The sequence below is a fragment of the Zonotrichia leucophrys genome, chromosome 3, assembly GCF_028769735.1.
Source record: "Zonotrichia leucophrys gambelii isolate GWCS_2022_RI chromosome 3, RI_Zleu_2.0, whole genome shotgun sequence".
Classification (NCBI taxonomy): Eukaryota; Metazoa; Chordata; class Aves; order Passeriformes; family Passerellidae; genus Zonotrichia; species Zonotrichia leucophrys.
Genome location: NC_088172.1, coordinates 83,365,376 through 83,386,568, shown reverse-complemented (window position 1 = coordinate 83,386,568; position 21,193 = coordinate 83,365,376). Strand labels below are relative to the sequence as shown.

Sequence of the window (21,193 nt, the reverse complement as noted above, 5' to 3'; positions counted from 1 at the left end):
AATGACATCTGTGGGTAAGTAACCTGGCTTTGTGCTAAGTCAGAGGCTGCACTAACAGTGGAAATAACAGCTTTATTAAAGTTTCTGTTTAGAGGGTTTTTTTCTGTTTACACAAGTTGGAATTCTAGAAAAGCACTAACCAACTCATCAAGAAAAGAGCAAGACAAGAAGTTACACTTTTACCTGCTCAAATATAACCTTCAAAGCCAAGTGCCAAATTGTAAAATATCAACATTGAAATTGCTCATTGGTGCAACATGAATATAGATGGAGCTCCAATGACATTACAGTGCAACCAGATGCTTTTCACCTCCATGCAGGTCTGCATTCAATCTGTCTGTAAAGCTATCCATAGCCCACTTTGCTACTGCTGCTTCCCTGTGGGAAACTTAAGATTCAGACCAAAAGTTACTATTTGATTGAAATCATGTCTTGGTAAGTTTATTTTCATAAAGCTTCCCTCTCATCCTCTATAAACACTGTGTGTAATTTAACAAGCAAGGAAAAGAAGGACTAAGGTTCCATAGGAGCAAAGGCTTTTCAAGGTCAGTGAAGCACCAGAAGAGCTAAGTGAGAACTGTCACAAAACCTTCTATGTGGATTTTTAAGAAATTAGATGAACAGTCAAAGTGTTACTGATCTGCCCACAGTGCAAGAAACAGTCTCTTGAGGTTGTCTCCAGGAAATTAATACTAAATCCTGACCCTTTTTTGTCAATTTGACCATAAATACATTATTAACAGTAAGCACTGCAAAAAAAAATCGTGAAGTCTATTCCAAATATTTGGTTCATATATCTGTCTTACTGCAGTATATTAAAAGTGTTCAGCCTTTGAATTTTCTAACACAAAGCTGTGTGCAAAGGACCAAAACCTTTCCCATATACACCACAGGATAATACTTTGTAAAAAAGTTAGTCTGATTTTATTTGATCAACACTTACAAGAATCGCAGCTTTCTACTGGATTGTAAAAGTAGTATGTGTCGTATTCTACAAAAACTTAATTACTAATTCCTCAAGCTATTGTCCTTGATGACTTCTTTGCATATATTATCTGGGGAAGAGACATTATTTCTTAATAAATACATAACAAAAAACATTCCCATTAAGCAGCCTTTGTATGGACTATGTTCACATTGTACAAAAGTTGGCAATCAAAAAAAGAACACTCTTTTTTCCCCCTCATACCACATGAGGGGACATGGACACATAGAATGCATGACGTCAGACTTCAGACCCTGAGAAGCATTTCCAATATTATTTTTCTCTCCCCTCTAACGATATAGAGAATCATCTATTTGCATCCATGGCAATGTATGTAAAACATATTTATTTGTCTTCCTTCCCCACAATTCCATGGAAACACAGTATTTGTTACTTACATATTCATTTCCTACTGTTATTTTTCTATACCCTCAAGTTATGCTTATAAATTCTGCTCTTAAGCCAACTGGAGTTAATGACAGGGAATAATGTGGCCATGCTCTCAAGGCAGTTAAAAGTTCATTTTCCTCAATGCACAGGTTACAATGTAATCTCTGTGGGCTTATGAAACAAGAGCATCTGACTCTTTTGGCTTTTCAAAATATACACGGAAGAGATGAAACCTTGCTGACAATCCTTCAGCAACAAAAATCTGATTCACAGCATGTTACTTGTCTAAATGTCTCTCTCCAATTTTAAATGTTAATGTTATACCACTAATCTCAAAGAACTTTTTTGCACATTACTTTTTCTACTTCTAGATCAATACAACTGAGAGGTTAGGGAAGAAAATGTGAATTCTAGCAGGCAAAGGGGGGCCCTCAATCCAGGTCTCCAACACTTTTTAGATGACAGCATTCATCTCTCTCAATCCCCACGCTAGGGCTGAACCCTGAAGCTCCCGTTCCCTTCGGAGCTTGCTGAGGTGAGGAGAGCACCCAAGCCCCACAGGGGCTCCAGACCAGCTCCCAAGAGGAGAAAACCAAACCTGGGGGCTCCACATCCTTCACTAGTGGCTTCAGCACCACAGACTTCACACATTCCAAACCTAAAATGCTGTTGAAAAAATTTCGAGATCGTTCCTGGGAAAGAAAACTTAAACCACCTGATGAACTCAGCCCTGAAAATGGAGGGATGCAAAATAATTAGCAATCTCAAAGTTTACAGCCAGATGTCCTGTACTGTAAAATTAGGAGAACACAGAGTTATCAGTATTTTGCTTTAAATTCATAACCTGAACTTGCAAACATTGAAACATATAGTTTTAAGCATCTCACAAAGATTCAAGTTTAGGAAAGTGTCATTATCTATGACAGGTAATTATTTGGGTTTTTGCTTAATAGCTTCCTTGAAGCATGTTCCAATTAAGTATAATGTGCATTTTTATTCATGTACTTAACACTTTACAGCATTACTAAGTCAACTTAAATCACAAACATGAAACTAAATAGTCTAATAATCTTTCCATTATGCAACTTGATCTTAGGGAAAAAAACCCATTTATTTTGGGTAAAATGGCATGCTTTAAATATTACCAGGACTTCCTAGTTAAAAATTCCAATTTTAGCAAATAAATCCACTCAACATCAGTGGTATTCACATCAAATATGGATTGTTTTGATTATTAAATACTATTAATGTAGTTGAAAATCAGGTTATCTGAAATGATAATATTCCCATTTCTCATCAAAAGCTTCTGCTCTACCCCATTTTTTACTCCCAAGAGAGAAAAACTTCTGGATGCAGAATTCTAAAACCCACATCATTTTCACACAGATAGAACACTGAAAAACTGAGATCAAATTAAAATTCTTTTATTCACTACATTCAAAGTTCTAAAACCTTAAAAATTCTATACACAGCTTTAATTTACCATAGACACTACAATAAACTTCCTAAGATACATTATGATAATACTGAAATTTTAATTTCAAAATAATTTAAAATAATCAGTAAAAAAAATTAAAATCTAGTAAGAATACTGTACTGATAAAAAAAGGCTTGGTTTCAAATTTAAGATACTATAATTTAGCAGTAATATCAAAATAACAAAATTAGATATACATATTCTTAATAATGACAAATCAACACTCAACTTTTCTGAAAGATTCTGAACAGGTTTGAGAGATTTCTGTGTTGTTTTTCCTCTCTCATGAGAATTTGCTGTTAGTACTTTGTGCCTAAATTTTTTTATAATTAGCACCTCTGCAGAACAAAACATTAATTTTTCTACTGAAAGAGAAACATTTTAAGTTTTCTGTAACTTCTGTAAGTCTGTACTGAAATAATACCCCTGGCAGATGACAAAAGGTCACCTGGTTGTTCCACACACAGAATGGGCTTGAAATTTGCAGAGCAAACCCAAGCAGCAGTTGGAGGAGGCAGTTGGAAACGAACCTACAATGGAATTTACAGCATTTGCAAAAGTACTGTTTTTACACTGCAGAAGTCTAGCAGCTTTTTATACAGCCATGGGCCAGGGGAGGAAAAGAGGCAAGAGGCCTTTTATTATCCAATTCTGTTTTCTGTGATAAGACAGGTACATAAAGAAACATTCAAGCAGTAAAAGCTGTTAGGTATTCGTGTTAGCAATTTAGGTAAGAACATCTGACACAAAATGCAGACATTTTACCTGCATTCCTGATGAAGCTACGCTAACAGCTCCCACCCAGATGCACTCACACATCCCCCCCTCTCTTTACTCCCAGTCAAATCTGTAAGAGCATGGAGATGTTACTGTAGGATAGCTTGCAACACCACAGACTTCTTTAAATGACAATGCTCTGTCCAGCTGGATTGAGTCTAAGCTCATTGGGGAGATCAATAGCAAATAATTTCATTTTTCTCTTGATTACACCCTTTCAGTCTGGGAAAAGAGAATGATTCAGCAATCAAACAGTAAGTACAATTTATGAGTATCCAATCTATGGATTAGTATTTGATTGCATAAACATATATGCAATTATTTTTCACAATGAACAAACCCATATCATTAAGTGTACATTTAGAATGTATTTGTCAGGTAAACTCTTTGTGATTAACAATTGCTAGTGGTGCCCTTTTGATTTGCTGAGGTCACGTTTAATCTCATGATCAGAGGACCACCAGGTGTTTCCAGTCAGAAGGGATCTGCTTCAGTTCTTAGAGCTATCCTACACAAAAAAAAAAGAAAGGGAAAAGATAAACCAGATTCTCCTGGGGCCAGCTGACAGCTGATTAAGCCCAACAGAAAGACAGGAGTTGTGAAAGATTCAGCTGAAGGTCAAATGATATAAAGGGCAAACCTGACAAGAGGCTGAAACACTTCGACTGAAAGGATCCCTTGCTAGGGGCACCCTGTGAACAGAAATGCTTATCTGATACCAAATACAGGCTGCTTGAATATACAAAAGAAGTGATTACCTGAAGATCCTCAAGTCTGAAATGAATAATGATAATGAAGAAGATTTATGTTATACTATAAAGCCACCAGAGTAATACAAAGAATCATCCAGCAAATAAATCAAAAACTAATTCAAAAGTTCCATAACCACATGCATTATGAATTTGCAGGCTAGGTGACTTCATCTGTTCTTGCAAAATCTCTGATTAGGACTTCCTTCAATGGAAATAAATTGAAGGAAAATGGTGCACATGCATTTGCTGAAGGGTGCTCAAAATGGCCAACAGAACCAATTCTGTGTTTTGATCCTTCCAAGTTTTCTTGAAAGACACTAACAAATGTGAGAAGATATTTGTGTGTACATATATATGCAAAGAAGAGTCAAAATGATAGGAAAACAAAATATTTGGGAAATTCAGCATCTCTAAGTTAAAAAATGAACCTCCACTGAAAGAGTTGCTTGAGAAAGGTTAAGCAGCAGCTCATACTCTTCAAAAGTGAAAATGTCATACAAGGGACAACCCTGACAGTCTTTACTTTTACGTTCTAAACTTTCACTTCTGGGAAATGTACAGTATGATTATTTTCTTTACTGGTCTTAGAAATCACAGTCCAGGTTGGGAGACCATACTTTTACAACAGAGAATGAAATAATCTCACAGTTACCTCACTTTTTTAGCTTTATGTACTGATAAGGTTTCTCTATTTTATTTTTCTAAAGATGATCAAAACGAGACATAGAATCCTGGACAATATGTTTGCCACTGATGGACTGGCTTTTCTGATTAACTCACAATAATCCTCTTGAGCAATACTCTTAATCTAGAACAGTCATTCACAGCCTGTCATTTGACTGGAGGCACTTTAGAGCCTGAAAAGCATCATCGTACGTTCAGAATAGTAACACCACACCTGAAATATAGCTTCCATAATTTGCAAATATCAGAGACTGTAGGGACCAAACTGAGTAAGTAACTTCTTTGAAGCAACTCATTAACTGAAGGCAAAGCATCCTGTTTTTAAATTGTTATTTTACTCTGTGTGACCAAGTGAAGATTTTGACGTCTAGACGAAATTCTTTACATTGCTGACTTCCAAAAATTCTCTCAGTGTCCTGCATTCAGGGTTATGGTAATAGACCTGACTACCCATGGAGGAACTTGCTTCCCATCTGTATCAGCAAGGGAGATTGAAAGTCAATGTTTTTTACCCCCAGCCACAACACCATGAAGACAATGACTGCTGCTGGCTGGTACTGCCATGCAATGTTACACGAGCAGCCAAACACAGGGAGAGTGCTTTGTTTGCCAAGTAGTGCCAAGTTCTCCTGCAGCCTCACTAACATTATCACCATCCTCCAATCACCTTCTAACTTTCTTCAAACTTACAGCAAGAGTCATCTTCCATATTGCATCAAAGGATCAATTCTGATTTTCTGCGTATTACTACCACTAACTCAGATGAATTGAGTAAGTTATTCCTGAGATAAAATGTGCTCAGGGTTGAAAGGGTTGTGCTCAGGCCCCTCACTTTGATGGATATAATTTATACAAGCTGACCAAGAGCATTTATATATTATCACAAGGAAGTCTTCATTTTAGGTTGAATTCCAGTTAAAATACTAAGAACAAAGTATTTTGTCTTTTTGTTTCTTCCCTAGCAGCCTAAAGTATCATACTGGTATCTAATAAAGCTCTGTTTATACATATGAATTTTAGTATTTAGCCTTCCAAATACAATCCTGGATACATCATGCTGTAAGAACACAGTAGTAAGGTGACAAGTAGTGACTCTTCTACTTTGTGTGCACAAAACCTGACAGCTTGACTCTAAAATGGACAAGAAGACCCAAAAAGGAAATGCCACTCTGAAAGCCTTTATTTCTGCAAAGTTTATGAACTGATAAACATTACAAGGAATACTCAAGACATGCCACACCTAAAGGCCAACATGAAATAAAGGCCTTTTATTTCATGTTGGCCTTTAGGTGTGACATGTCAGTGCACACTAAATGATTAACCACTCTCCTCATAGTGGAGTGCATGTGTGTGTGTGCAAGAGTGAGCATTTTTATACACTGCATACATAACTGCCATCACTAATGAAAATAATTATCCAGACACTCTGGATCTTTATAGTAAAGATGTACAAAATAATATTTTAAACACTTATGACTGCCTTCACCATTGGTTCTTTCTTATGGGGATCACACTGGGCGTTCAAGATGTTAGAAATTGAGAATGCTACAGAAAGAAAGAAAAATAAATTTAATTCTTCCCAGTAAACACCTTGTAATTTGATGATACATAATGAATGATTACTAGACTTTCTTTGCAGCAAGAGGTATGTTTCGGTCACCCAAATAGTACTTCCCAAATCAATCACAAAATAAAAACCATGATTGATTGATTGTTGTTATTCTACACCAAAAAGCAACCTATGGGATGGTGAAGTGGATTACCATGTTACTTTGATCTTTTCCAAACAGATTTCACTCAATAAACTGCTTATATGTTTTTATAATCGCATCGTACTAGAGGCTGTTTTTCACTGTCAGGAAAATTTCTCTGGGTGAGAACGAAGAGTAACTAAAAACAGGTCCACAGGGATTTCCTGAAGAGGAATAAACAGCTTTTCTAAACTCCAAGATGGGTGAAGAAAAATTTGTCTTCTGCTGTACTAAAGGAAAATTTCTCTGAAAGCATTGACAAATATCTTCCTACACAAACTATACTCTGACAAAACCATAATTTTGTCACCGCTGAATTACACCCCTGAATATTAAACATTTGATGCAATGGACCATTTCTATTAAATCTGAAAGGGACACAGTCTCAGATAACAGTGACAACTGCATCCTGCCCAACTCATTGGCTTCACTGCATCCTCCTCATTTGCCCTGAACTTGGGAGAAAATGTGTGATAAATAAGGGGGCTGATGAGGAATTCCCTGTTACGTGGGAGAACTGCAGCAGCACAGGGCTGTTAAAGACAAATGGCAACGGGACTGGGGAGAATAGCTGCTACTGCAAGGCATTATACACAATGTGGGAAGGAGAGAAACGGGGTGAAATCTTGAGTGAAAATGATATTTTTGAATATATTTGTAAATTTGAAGCCATGAAACCTATTTAAGGAACATACTAGTATCATGTCTTCACCATGACATTCATTTGTTAACACTTTAACAATAACCAGAGACTTGCAGGCCCCACTCATGTCAAACTGTCACTATGTTTGAAAGGCACTGGACTTGCTGATCTACTTTTAGCCAGACTCCTTATGCACAGCTTTAAGGTATCACTGAAAAAATACTGAACTTCACAGGATACAAACTGTTCTTATACAATCAGAAGGCATATGATTAGCTAATAAAATACATTAATATAATATCAGGCACAGACAGAAGGAAATAAAATACATTTCTGCAGAAGAGATTAACATAGATATTTCAATGGATTAGGAAGTTTCAGTGACAGAAGGTATATTTAATATATAAAATCCATATAATGAGAAGCAGTTGAAAAAATAGGACACCTGTCATGTGTCCAAGAAATATCTTCATAAAAAAGCTGTCACATATAAACACTTCTCAGCAACAAAACCCTCTGCCACTGAACAAGGCAAATTTAATTCTGAATGTAGAATGTGCCTCAGCATGGATCTTATAATTACTAATATCCTTGAGCAACTGGATATCTCCAAATTCAAACAGCACTTACCTTTTCCTGTTAAATAACTCCTTGCTGACATTTATGATTAATTGTACGTAAAGGCTGTTGGTTTATTCTAGCAAAAGGACAGTTAAAAAGGAATACAATCAATGTGTATAAATATACCCAGAGGCAAACACCTGAGAAGGGTAGGAACTAATTAAGCTCAAGGCCAATGCTGGCAGAAGAACAAATGGTAATAACTTGGCCATGAAGAAATTCAGGTTGCAAACAAAACAACCTAATGTTTTCAGATGAAAATTCACAATTTTGTGATCAAGATGACCTGGCTCTTTTCAGTAACCAGGGCTTGAGCTCAAGAGCCCAAGGATGCCTCTTACTTCCAGTCATGCATCCTAAAAACAAAATGAATTTTAACACTCTTGCAAAACAAATAGATGTTAAATCCTGCAATAAATCTGCTTACTGAAAAAATATTATATTGGCTATAAAATATAAGATAAAAATACCTATAAACTCAGAAGTTAATCAATTCCCAAAGGTTTAAAACCTGATTTGCCTAGTTCCAGAAGACTATGGCTCCTCATTCAAGCTATCATGACTCTGAAGGATCCTTTCCAGCAACAGGTAGAGCTGCTTAAATCCTGTTACAACAACAAACTCTGAAAGATCCCTTCACTTTCTACCAATATTCCTTATTCTTGTTCCAGCCCGCAAACACTGAGGGGGCTGGAACAAGAATAAAAAATGCTGACACACCATGCCATACCATACCAGAACATAAGGAATAACCTATAACTTTTCATGCCTTATGGAACTTGCTTCTATTCTGCCTATCACAAAACCTCAAGAAAATAATACTGAAGAATAACCAGTGTGCATGTGGGATACGCCAATCAATCACATACATGGCCCATCCATTGCCCTTTTCCACTTATTTTAGTAAATTTTATACACAAACCTATGGAAAACACGCAAATTAAGCAAGTACCTTTAGAATATTCAGTGTTTTGGGTCATGGGGTGCTTTTTTCCAAGCTGTGAAATTAGCAAACTTTTCACTAAGAAAGTTTGGTCTAGAGAGGTGAACCATTTCATCCTTAGATTAGATTGATTTGTGCTTCTTAAGGAACCATGAGGAATCTGCTCTATTTTCAGCTGATCCTCCACCAGATCCATGATTTAACTTCAGCTTTTACTAATAAATATCTTTTCAGTCATTAAATACAACAGCCTTTTATTTTGAGTCTTTGGCAATACTCATGTTCACCAGAAATGCCATTTCAATCAATCCCAACTTTTTTTTCAAAATGCAGAACAAATTAATTGCTTTGCTTCACCTAAAATATATTTTTTTCCTTTCTTTCCCTTTTCCCCCTCTTATTCCCTTATCGATTGTTAAAAAAAACCCCAAACCACAAAATACATACAATGACCAAATATGGATCATCCTTGATAATCATCATTTTTTTCTCCCCACAATATATCTGTAATATATCACACATGCAACTCTTAAGCAAGGAACACCAAAGCACTTCTAGTCCAGGATGCCCAGACCACAACGTGACAAACATTCTCATTCTGGACAAAAGCATAGTTAAATTCTTAAAAAAGAAGATGGTGATCACTGCCAATTTAGTGATCTTCTGTGTTTATTGATAATGATACCTATGTTGATCCTTAATTATTGTTGCTTTGCTTTATTAGAAATATTATTTGGGGGACAAATAATTTTGTTCATCAGATAGGTAGGGTTTTTTTTCAGAAAAAATCCTTTTCTAATTCAACTACTTTTCACTTCAGACTGAACAAGAAATCAATTCTTTACAAGGTTCTAATGTGAAGTTATTAAAAATTGCTTTATACACTTAAAATTCTTCTTTCCTATTTTTCTTTCTTTCAAGGAAAATACCTATTTTCAACCAAGACTTAATAGCAACAGATGGAGGACATTTGCTAGTGTAGCTTCTTTTTTTTCCACTCTGGAGTGTTTTTCTTCTTAAATTGAAGTGCTGCAAGTGGTAAAGATAATATTATTACATACATATACATATCTATATGCAAAGAAACATACATTCACCACTATATCACTATTTATGGACTGGAAATTTCTAAGTAATTAAAAGGAAAAATAGGGCCAGCTTTTGCAGGTGGAAAGTGAATGTACTTACAGAAACTCTAAGGAAATTTTCATTGTGCTAATGCAGCGCTATGATTGTTCAAAAAACTGAGTGGATGTGATGACTCTATAAATACACACACTATTCTTATTCAGAATTCAGGACACTGTATCTCACTGCATTCTTATTCTGCCTCATTTAATACTTACAGGCATACTGTAAGAGGGTTCCAGTATCACTGGCACTGACATCTTCCCTTGAAGATTCAATTTTGTCAAGTAAAAAATCTTTTCTCCCACAACCCTCTCCTTTTTCATGCGCCGTACGCTGTACAGTCGAAAGCGAACCGCATAATTCCCAATCATCTCCGACTCGACGTGATTAAATTTGAATGTCTCTGTGAAGACAGGGCACGGTCCCCGCTGGATGCTGGTTTTTGCTCTCTGCTTCTTTATAGGGAGAAGAACTAGGTGTACTTGCCACGAGCTTCCACCTGTCCTGCTGTATGTTGGAATGTCTGTGACAGCTGTCACTGTCACCAAAAGCTTCTGTTCCTGTGAGTCATAGTCAAAAGTCACATCCAGCGTGCCATATTTAGCTACTGGCTCAGGATCAAAAGGTTTAGGAAGCTGTGAAGATGATCCTCGAGCTGACATATCCTGAAGAAGAAGAGAAAAAAACCCATTTATTTATTTATGTATTGTATTCTATTATTAAATCTGGCATGGAAATTATGGTTTACTCCAGACAATATGATGCCACTATGATCTTTTTGTTCATTTCCTAAACACGGTTATTAAGCACTGAAAGCCCAAGGAGATGGCTGGCTGGCAGTCAAGACGAAATCAAGACTTTACCTGGCCAATACCACCAAAAGCCAGGAGCCAATCAGTCTGAACTAAGATTGAATTAAGATCTCTGCTTCTGTGCCTCACATGTTAAAAAGTATATACATTTGTTACAAGATAAAATCACCTTATTTCACGTACTTCACACATGCATTTTAAAGCTCACCTAAAGCTCACACTGCTTGAAGAGACAGCAAACGATTGAGAGCACAGTGAGATGCCAGCAAAGAACACAGGAATTACAAACCTTACACACACAGCTCCTGTTGCAGTCCGCAAGAGTTATACGAATATGCCAAAAATTATCATAGAAACATAAAATCACAGAAAAATTTGAGTTGGAAGGGACCTTAAGTATCTTTTAGTTCCAACCCCTCTGCTATGGCCAAGAATGTCACTCTCAAGGCTTTATTCATGTAATTTTACCAGAACTATAGAAGATGTATCTGTTTTGAATTCATTTTCTGAACTCTCTGTAAACCATGTTCAATCCTAAAATTGTATTTTAAACTTAAAATTCAGATGGTTTATTGTCACTTCAAATTTTGAATAAAATACTGATCCCCTATAAAATTACAACAGCCAGTTTGATAGGGATACTGAAACAGAAAATATTTATAAGTACAGGTCAACCCACTGCTCATACAATAAATTATTCCGAGTATGTAAAACAAAGGTATTTCAAGTGTGTCTTCACATTATCAAAGATAAGCTTGTTTACATGAACAAATAGATGCCAAGACAAAGCCTTCTGGGCTAAGAAATGTTCTTATTTTAACCTGGCTGCCAGATAGCTGTGGGAATGCATTCCTGTAAAGGCTTCATTCCTGAAGCTTTGAGTGGCTATAAAAAAACATTGGCAGCATTCTCAGTTCTTACTGAAAATGCTTACATTAATGTCTGGAGTGACACAAAATGGGAAGGGCTTGCAGCTGGGCCTTCCAGACCTTGCACCAACACCCCACATACACAACATCAACTACCGACAGGGCTGCTTAGACAGAAACATCAGGGCTGAGCTCTAACACGCACTCCAAAGCTTCTGGTAGTAACAAAAGACAAATTTGTAGCAAAAGAGCTTCTTCTGCACATGGCATCACTAATTAGACTTCACCCATAGATGTCAGTACAGTAACTGGTTGTTAAAGGCATTTCAATGAAATAAGCATCAAAAAAGTTGGTTTCTTCATATAAAAAAAATACATATCTATCATTAGAATCTATAGCAAAAAATAGGAACATCAAGTGGCCCAAATCACAAGAACAGCATCAAAAAAATCCTTTGCCTTTTTTTTTTTTTTCATAAAACTTATTTTACATTATGGGGCATTCGGTTTGAAAAGGTGCCGGGATTCATAAAATTAGAGGGTTTTTAGAAAAGTGGTTGAAAAGGGCATTAACAGAAGTTTATTTATGTTGCCTGAAAAATCATGTGAAAGAATTTCGACTACAGTCTTTACAGTGTGATGAAATTTTCTGACTGGTTTAAAATGGTTTAAAAAATAATTCACTCTTACTGGGAGCTGGTTTGAAAGCTAAGATGCCACAAAGGCAACTACAGCAATCTGAAATCCTAGTGTCCTATTTTCTGACAAACTACTTTTTTTTTTTTTTTAATTAAATGAGCAGGAGTATTAGTGCCTGTATAACTGTGCATTGATCTTTAGATTAAAGAAGAGTTTCACCAAGCTCAGCTATTTCCATTTACCTCTGGACTAAGAACCGCTGTGCTGTCACTGGGAACATCCTCTTCGTACCCTTTGTTATGAAAGCTTTCTATTTCGTGTCCCGTGCTTCCCTCACTTGGGCACTTATATGAACACCTTGGGCTGTTGCTGCACTGGGAATATTCACATTTGCTGTCTCCAACTTCAGAAGGCGTACAGGAAAGATGAGGGGAGCCACTGTCATCCTGGTATGGAGGCGGCTGCAGTTCATCCAGCGGAGGTGTTCTTCTCATCCTCTGAATGCAGTTTGCTGAGAATAAGTGAAAATGCTTTGCTTACTTTCTGATTGTTCACTGTTCAAACACTTCTGTGGAAAATGTAAATCTAAATGCCTGGACAGAGAATTTAAAAATCTATGTATGGCTTTTTTTTTTAAACTTTACATTTCAAATCAGATGGAAAATACTACTGAAAAAAAAATGTTCAAAACTGAAATGAATGATTTCTCAGATGAAAGAAATTTAGATAAAAGCAAAGTTTTAAGTGTATAGTTAGAATAGATTGTGCAAACCACATGGAAATAAATATAGTACGGATATGACATGACAAAAATTCAAGGCTTGAATTTCAGGGATGCTTACCTTGCAAAAACCTTTGGATATCTTAATTCAGATTCTGTGCAGATGGAATGTAGGCCAATTATGGAAACAAAATGCACTCCCTAAAGCCATGATATCAAGCTGATTGCCTCCCATGCAGTTGCCCACCAGGGAGATACTAAATTAAACTCTGAAGACAAGTAAGGTACTAAAAAAGACAACCTTTCACACAAATGAACTCTGCTCACCAGTGAATTTAACATGTGAAGCAATGTCTCAGATTCCTTATTACTTGTTAAGGACAACTAAAGGGTACATATCCAGTGTCTGGAAGTTACACACTACCTCTAGTCACTAAAGACAGTGGAAAAGAGATCAAGAGCAATCTTGTGCTTGGGATGAATACTTGATGCTGACCATCTTTGCTTTTCACACTAGATAGATAGATAGATAGATACAAATGAGGTTATACATCTCAGAAATTAAACCTGATGCATGGCTACAGACACTGAAAGTTAATTCAAAAAAATTACATTTCAATTTTTTATCTCATATTTTACTATGCAGCATTACACAGTTGAGTGGAATAGGGAAAAGACAGCAAGGTGTGCAGCAGCTGAAATGAAAGGAATATCAAGGACAGGTAAAGAACTGTCTCAGATTTTGTTTACATTTTCTGTAGAGGTTTCTCTGAAGATTTCAATGTCCCTGACATAAAGAATTACCTTATACATAAAAATTTCAAATCAAAAATGCTTTCTGGTGTCAAACATAACCATTTCACACACAGAAAAACCTACCAAACAAGCAAGTTAAAGAAAGTATTAACTGGGGAATGCAGGGCTCTTCTCTATTTCAACAGCTCCTAAAAGAACCATAGCAAAAAAGTAATTAAAACACTCCCACAAGATGAAACCACTGTCAGGAACCTTCTCATCTCTGATACACCCATCAGAGCCAGTCTGCCATTCAGAATGATTCCAAAATACTGTTCCAGCACTCCTGCAAAAGGTTTTCTGCTGTTAGTGAGCCAGTGCTACTAGCTCTTGAAATTCCAGTCCCCCAGGGCTGGAAAACAAAACAGACAGCAGGGAATTCTAAACTTGAGTTGTAGTCATCTGTCTAGCAGAAAAACATGAAACCTCACCTATGAATATTGGGCAACTCATGCCCATGAAACTAGATAGACATAGAATCTAAACTGATATTTTAATCATAATAAAATAATGATGTGTATCATTTGACTTCCTATACCATGAAAACTGGACTTCCTTGTCATAATCTATATCATTAAATATTCTAGAAAATTCAGAAAAATAGCATTTCTTCTCATTGTTGCCAAAAGGCAACAAACAGCATTAAATGAGATGGTAACAACCTGGCAGCCCTGAGTTTCTTTCTGTTCACTTGTCATCAAGTCGGATAAGAATTTTTAACACACAGCTTTTCCATAATCTAATGAAATGAAAATGTGTCCAGGTAGTTATCAACACCATTATTTTCTTACATGAGTAAATAAATGACTGTGTGACTCACTTTTTTCACTTTGATGAACTCCATTATATGTCCCTATGGGAAAACTGTACAGGCTGTGTGACAGAAAAGGTGCTTTTAATGTAGGCATGGGAGAAGTGAAAACAAAATTCTTATTAACCAACTATGACTCAAAAATCTCAGAAAAAGCTAAAACACTGGGGCAGGTTTTAACTACATATTTTTCAAATTTCAGTTTAACAAACTGAAATAGCAAGTAAATTCTTAAAACAAGTATCTGGGATCAAAAATCTAGAGACACCTCTGTCTAGATTATAAACTGGTTTTGAACAACAGCCTTCTGTAAAAAAAAAAAGATATGAAAGTTTTCAAATTAATTCTCAAGGTGAAACTGTCTCATTTTAATTTTCCCCTCCCCACAGTAAATGATGCAATAAAATGAAATTTTTTTGCTACGGTTCTTTGAAATCCATGAAGATTTGAATTCCATCGAGACAATCTAATGACTGATTATATCAAAGACAAGTGATATCACAGACAGTAGTGAATACAGCAATAATAAATATCTGATCCTGGGTATTCTCCTTAAAAATTACTTAGAAGTAGTGACAACCTGTCTAAAAAAATTTTGCATATGTATCAAAGTTTAAAGTACAAAACCACTGCTAGTGCTTGCTGGCTTATCACGAATTGTATTGGAGAACATTTGGAGCTGAAAGGCAAGATGACCTGAAATGTGTGCATATTTACACATGAAACCCCTGTGTGTTACATACCTCATACCTTTTATTTAAGGTGCAAGTTTTGGACACAGCTATGTATACTTCTGTACTGTGACAAAGCCAAGGAGTACCTCCCAAAGACCACTGAATGTGACTAATAACAGCTGCTAAAGAGTTAACAAGCAAATGGGTACACTGAAAATCTAAAATTAATCATTGCATTGCTTCTATGCAATTTTCAAATCACATAGAAAATACTTTTTGTAAATTCATTTGTAAATTGAATTAATCATATTAAATAACCACATCATCTTGGACTAGATAGGGCAAAAAACAAGGCAGCATATGTCCCAAAATTGGAAGTAAGATACAATCACAGAGAAATCAAGTCAGGTTTAGTCTGAGGTTCCTACCAGCCAGAAAATGGCATAACAGAGAAAAGACAAATAGAAAGAAAGAAGAATAGAAAGACAGAATCTTACATTCAGTTCTCCACCCGAAGTATGTGAAAATACTTGGCATTCTCATGATATGAGTGAAACTAAATTTGTTTAGTAATGAGTATTTGGTAAACTCTAAATTGAGAGTACAGTGTATTGGTGTCAATAGGAAGATTTGAATAACACTTTTTAAAGGGGTAACTGCTTTAATAAAAGTTTTCATCCTCCCTCAGTCAGCTGGGAAAAAAGTCACTTAATGGTGATAGTAAGGACCTTGCTTAATAGCTGAAGAAAACAGAAATAAACAAAATACCTGACAAACCTGAGCAGTTAGCATTTTGCTGGTAGACTCAGAGATTACAGCATGTAAACTGTCATCAGCACATTTAAGTCAGAAGTAAATAAATATCTTCTTTTTAGTATTGATTGTTAAGCAGTGAAGGGTCTGTTTCCCTAAGCCCCTGAAGGACAGGCTGCAAGGGAAAGGGGCTGATACATACCTTGGCATCAACCTCAAGAGACTCACAAGTTAAATCTGACACAGCAACCTAGACCAAACTGAGCATTCCTGGAACATACAATTGGTAACTATGAGAAAATCCAGAAAATTTTCAGTCATTTTGCTGGGAGGGAATCAAAGTTTAAAGATGCAAAAGTTTATCATAAGAAATGCTTTAGATTTTCAGTTGCTACTTGAAATTGCTTCTTCCAAAGCTGCTCATTTCTCCTCTGTGTTCCGTTCTCTCATGGACCATGCCAGGCTGCACATCCCACTGTGCAGCTGGTGATGTCCTTTTCCCATGTTTACAGCATTCATACTTTCCTATTGTAATTATGTTTCCCAAAGGTTCACAGCAGCAGCACCAACCCAGTCCCCCTTAGCCCATATTTCCTGAGTAATTCCAAGAACACCCATCTCTTAACATGGAAAAAGAAACTACCCTTGTGCCTTTAATTCCCCTGTCTCATAAGCCATAATTAACTACACTTCTGCAGCTTCGAGTTCCTCATGTACAGTACTTCTTTAAAAATTCACATTGTTGTGGGAGGCAACAGTATCACAACACCCCTATTGGAATCTGGCTTCCAGTTCCTTTAAAAATAAATAATCACTTCATAAATCAGTAATTTTTGCAAGTCATATTTTGTAATTGTCAGAATATCTTCATACTCCAATGGTACCTTTCCTTTCTCTAATATATCCCTGCTCATACTCTGCTACATAATTATTTATTTTTTTAATCAAACGTAAATTTCAAGTTTTCAAGCCTTCAAGGGGTTCTATGTAAATGCTAAGACAATTTAAATAAAACATAAAATGAAATACATGTTTAAAAATTAAAGAAACCTTTCTTATTCTGAATGATTAAATACCCTTAGAGATTTCTGATAGGCAGCACAGACAGTCCAAATGGAATTTTCATGTTTGAACTTTTCTACCATCCAAAAATATTATGTTGACTGAATTACCCCACATTACAGGGAGTATAAATATAAACATTAAATATTGAATGAAACCTCAGGCCTCTCCTTCCTTTAAAATTAAAAGCTTACATGCATTTTTGTGAGGACAAAACCCAAATTATTTCACAGAACAACAAATTACCTTAGCATTATTCTATTTCTTTTCCAAAAGAGTTGTGGCATGAGTCATGCTTTATGAAAAAAGGGGAATATAGGAGTGGTATGAGGTTACTGTGGACAACAGAAAAAAAATTATTTCTTTTTGCATTTGCTTTCCTCTTGCATTTGCCACATTTTAGACTTCTATTCACAGCTGAATTATCTTCTACATTAGACAATTCACTGTAAACAAGAAAAAGTATAGTATCTGTGAGACTGGGGTTTTTTTCTCCATTAATAGATAACTCTGCTTCCTAAACTTTACAAAATTCCATACACTAGGAGCTTACTCCTAGATCTGTGGAAATCAAAACAGCATTGCTGTCATTTACACCTGATGTCACGTGAAGCTTTTAGCACTGCATTTTCCTCATTCGCTCAAGCTAATGCTACTGGTCATTCATGCAATAAAAATGTTCTCTTTTGCTTTTTAAATAAAGAAAATCAAAATTATAGAATTATCTTTATGTCCAGTCTTTAAAACTTTAATTTTCTTCCACAGGAAAGGTCTAAGACCAACTGAAACACACATAGTATTTTTTTTTACTGTGTCTGTTTACATCTTGAGCTTGTAGAATTACAGCTGTGTTTTGTTTCCCTAAAAAAGAAATTTACTCTTTGCTCTCTGTACTTACTAAAGCACTTCTTATTTGTAAGAATTTATGGTCTGTTTTAAGGAGCAATACAGAAAAGCCCAGCACTAGTGAAAAAAAAAGTCTATTTCCAAAATTAGTGCCATTTATAACATTTTAAGTACAAATACATTATTAAAAGCATTATCATGAACTAGCTGTCAAAGACATTCTTTTGTTTCCTTCCCAAATATTTTGGTCGTCTTTCAATGAAAATTATACATTGCCATCTATTGAATTAATTTGTTTTCAATTTAAGTATCATTCTCTGGTTCCTTATAGAGCATTGATATTAATTGGAATAGGAAGGATTTCTGCTACCTGGTTCTATATTTCTACTTTTCAGTTGTCCAGAATACATCTAAATAATACTTAAATCTAATGGTTCAATATTTTTCATCTTTTATTGACGTGAATATCAATATATCAAGCTCCAGAATACTTTTTTTTTAATTTTAAAATCTCTTGTTTTCTGAGACCCATTCAGCTCTAAAGCTTTTTGAAAGCTGTGATCTTTAAGAACTGAAATTGTTTGCCTCCTCTTCCATAATTTTATTTCCTCAGATAAAGCATATGCCCATTCAGGTAGAAAAATGTATTTTCCTTTCCATTTAGATGCTGGTTATACTTTTACTATTTTTATAAGCAGCCAAATTTCCTTTACAATACTTTTCAGATCACTATATTGACTAACTTAATAAATGAACAGGTATTCTTATGCAGCTCTGGTCACTGTTTTTTCCAAGTTATCAAAATTGTTAGAATAATATCACTTCCAAAAAGCTAATAAGTTAAATGAATCCACAGAATCTTCCTTTTATTTATTCTTCCCTCTTTTAAAATATGCTAGAAGTCCTGCTTGCTGAGGGTGATTGACAACCAGCTTTGAAATCTTAGGAGTATCTTGGTGACAAGGAAATGCCTTTTATCATCTCTGTGAAAATTCTCCCAAATTCGGCTCTCTCACCAGCATTTATGGATGCTTTAGGGAAATTCAGAGCTTAACAGCTAAAAGCTTTGAAAACTCCCCCCACTAGAAAGCATCCCAGGCCCCTGAGAACCCCAATTTCTCAGCAGTATGTGCACAGCAGCACCTCCCTCATACCTCCAAACAGTAGCAGCAGGATATGGGCATAGGAAATATTTTTCCTGTCATTGCTATACTTCTTTTGAGTACAGTTATCACCTTCAATTAAAGCTCAAATTCCAGTCCAGTTTAATTCTACTACAGCTGTGGTATTAAGCACAGGAGTTGAGCAGCAATGAAGTACTGAAAAGGTGAAAAAGATCCCACAGAAGTCTAAAATCAATTCCCAGTGAAGTATTGTAACACACAGCTAATATTCCTGTAATGTTCCTGCTCTCACTCTATTCAGTCTCAAATGAGGAAACAAAGCATGATTAGAAAGCAAGATTAACGTGTTGTGTGGATAATTTTCTCAAGCATTATAATGTTTTTGCATCTAATTTCAGGCACATTTGGTTTTATATTTGACAAAAACCAAAAAAATACAAAGTTTTCAAAGTGACACAAAACTCCCCTTTCAAGATCTTAATTCATTTACTGATATACACAAGATGTGTTCAGCAGTATATACAATACTTACAGTATTTAACTATCAGAATTCCGTCACTCTTTTTTCCATACTTTTATTATAGGTAAAATAAAACTACTCTCTTATTGAGAACTCCTTCTGCAACTTAAAATGCATGGTTTCTTAAAAATACCTCTACCCTGGTAACTGCATTTTGCAATTTAAAAAAAGGGTGTAAAATTCCTTACCATTTAAGCTTTCTAATAAATAGAAACAGGTGAAAATGAACCATAAAAGATACTTTGCATCAAGAATTGCTTACAGAATAGGAACATAACGCTTGATTCCTCTGCCTTGTTTTCACAGCATTTTTGACTGCAAAGGATTCTCTGTTGGAGTGAGTTACTAACAAAGCTGCACTACAATGATTATGCTTAAAACCTTTCAGTAGGGTTTAAATTTTCTGCCCATCTACTTCAGCTAGCTATATGATCACAATTTGGCTATCTCACAGCTGGTAACATAGATATAAGTGAAATATATATTATGGTGGATTATGGTAGTGTTATAATAGTAGAAGTTAATAGGTTTGGCATTTTATGGATGGAGAACTGAAGTACAGGGGGAAAACAAGACAATAAAGATTGCTGCGAATTTAGCTCAGATGTGCCCCTCATCAAAGAAAGCTTTCAGAGAACTGTGGAACAGAAAAACAGAAACCAAGTATTTTACAACTATACTCTAGCCACTTCTTCTGTTGGTTTTTGAGGGTTTGGTTTTGTTTGTTTGTTTTAATTTTTATTTTTTATACTTCAGGTTTTAAAATTATTATTATTATTAATCTAAAATACACTTGAAATTAATACCACCACCAAAATGAAAAATTGCCATAAATATAACACCATCAACATGAAAACCTCTCATATATATATCCCCACAGAATTTTCCAATATCATCAGCTTTGCAGTGGAAGAGAAGGAACAGAAAATAAAAAATAAATCATGTGGGTGGGAAAAAAGGTACAGGGAATAAGGGAAAAAAAGGCAAAAGGAGAAAGTAGTGCAGTGATTCAGGGAAGAAAAGAGTGGTTTGTTGTCAAATAAACAAAGAAAAGAAATAAAGAGAGAAAAGTTTAGTAGATCTGCATAGAAAATGAGAATATGCAAAGAGAGAAATAAAGAACAGACAAGATGCAAGCAGGAATGAAAATTTACAAACAGGTAAAATAACAAAGCAAAAATGACAGAGGAAGAAAGGTGGAGGAATGGGAAAATAAAACAACATATGACATGCAAAAAAGTAGTTCAGATCTGAGAAAAAAGCATTGTCAACAGAGCAAAGAGATAAAAGGGAAAACAGTGATGTCTGATGAGTGGAAATATCCATATTTGTAGGTGAAAATCTGCACAACCTAGAGAACACAGCTAGTTACATTCCAGGAGAGGCAAGACACTTCCCACAATTAGCATTTAT

The 21,193-nt window shown here is 35.6% G+C and overlaps 1 protein-coding gene across 5 annotated transcripts in view; it reads right to left on the bottom strand.

Annotated features, from left to right (window-relative positions):
• The window catches only part of SYT14 (synaptotagmin 14), an 89,943-nt gene that overhangs the window by 17,173 nt on the left and 51,577 nt on the right, over positions 1-21,193 (bottom strand). For 4 of the 5 annotated variants that reach the window (XM_064709036.1, XM_064709037.1, XM_064709038.1 and 1 more), the window contains 2 exons: positions 12,717-12,985; positions 10,370-10,819 (listed from right to left, as the gene is read on the bottom strand). In XM_064709036.1, the coding sequence (XP_064565106.1) occupies positions 10,370-10,819; positions 12,717-12,985 (719 nt within the window). Of the gene's footprint in view, positions 1-9,707; positions 10,053-10,369; positions 10,820-12,716; positions 12,986-21,193 lie in introns of those variants that run through there. The other variant, XM_064709035.1, reaches the window with a different exon arrangement.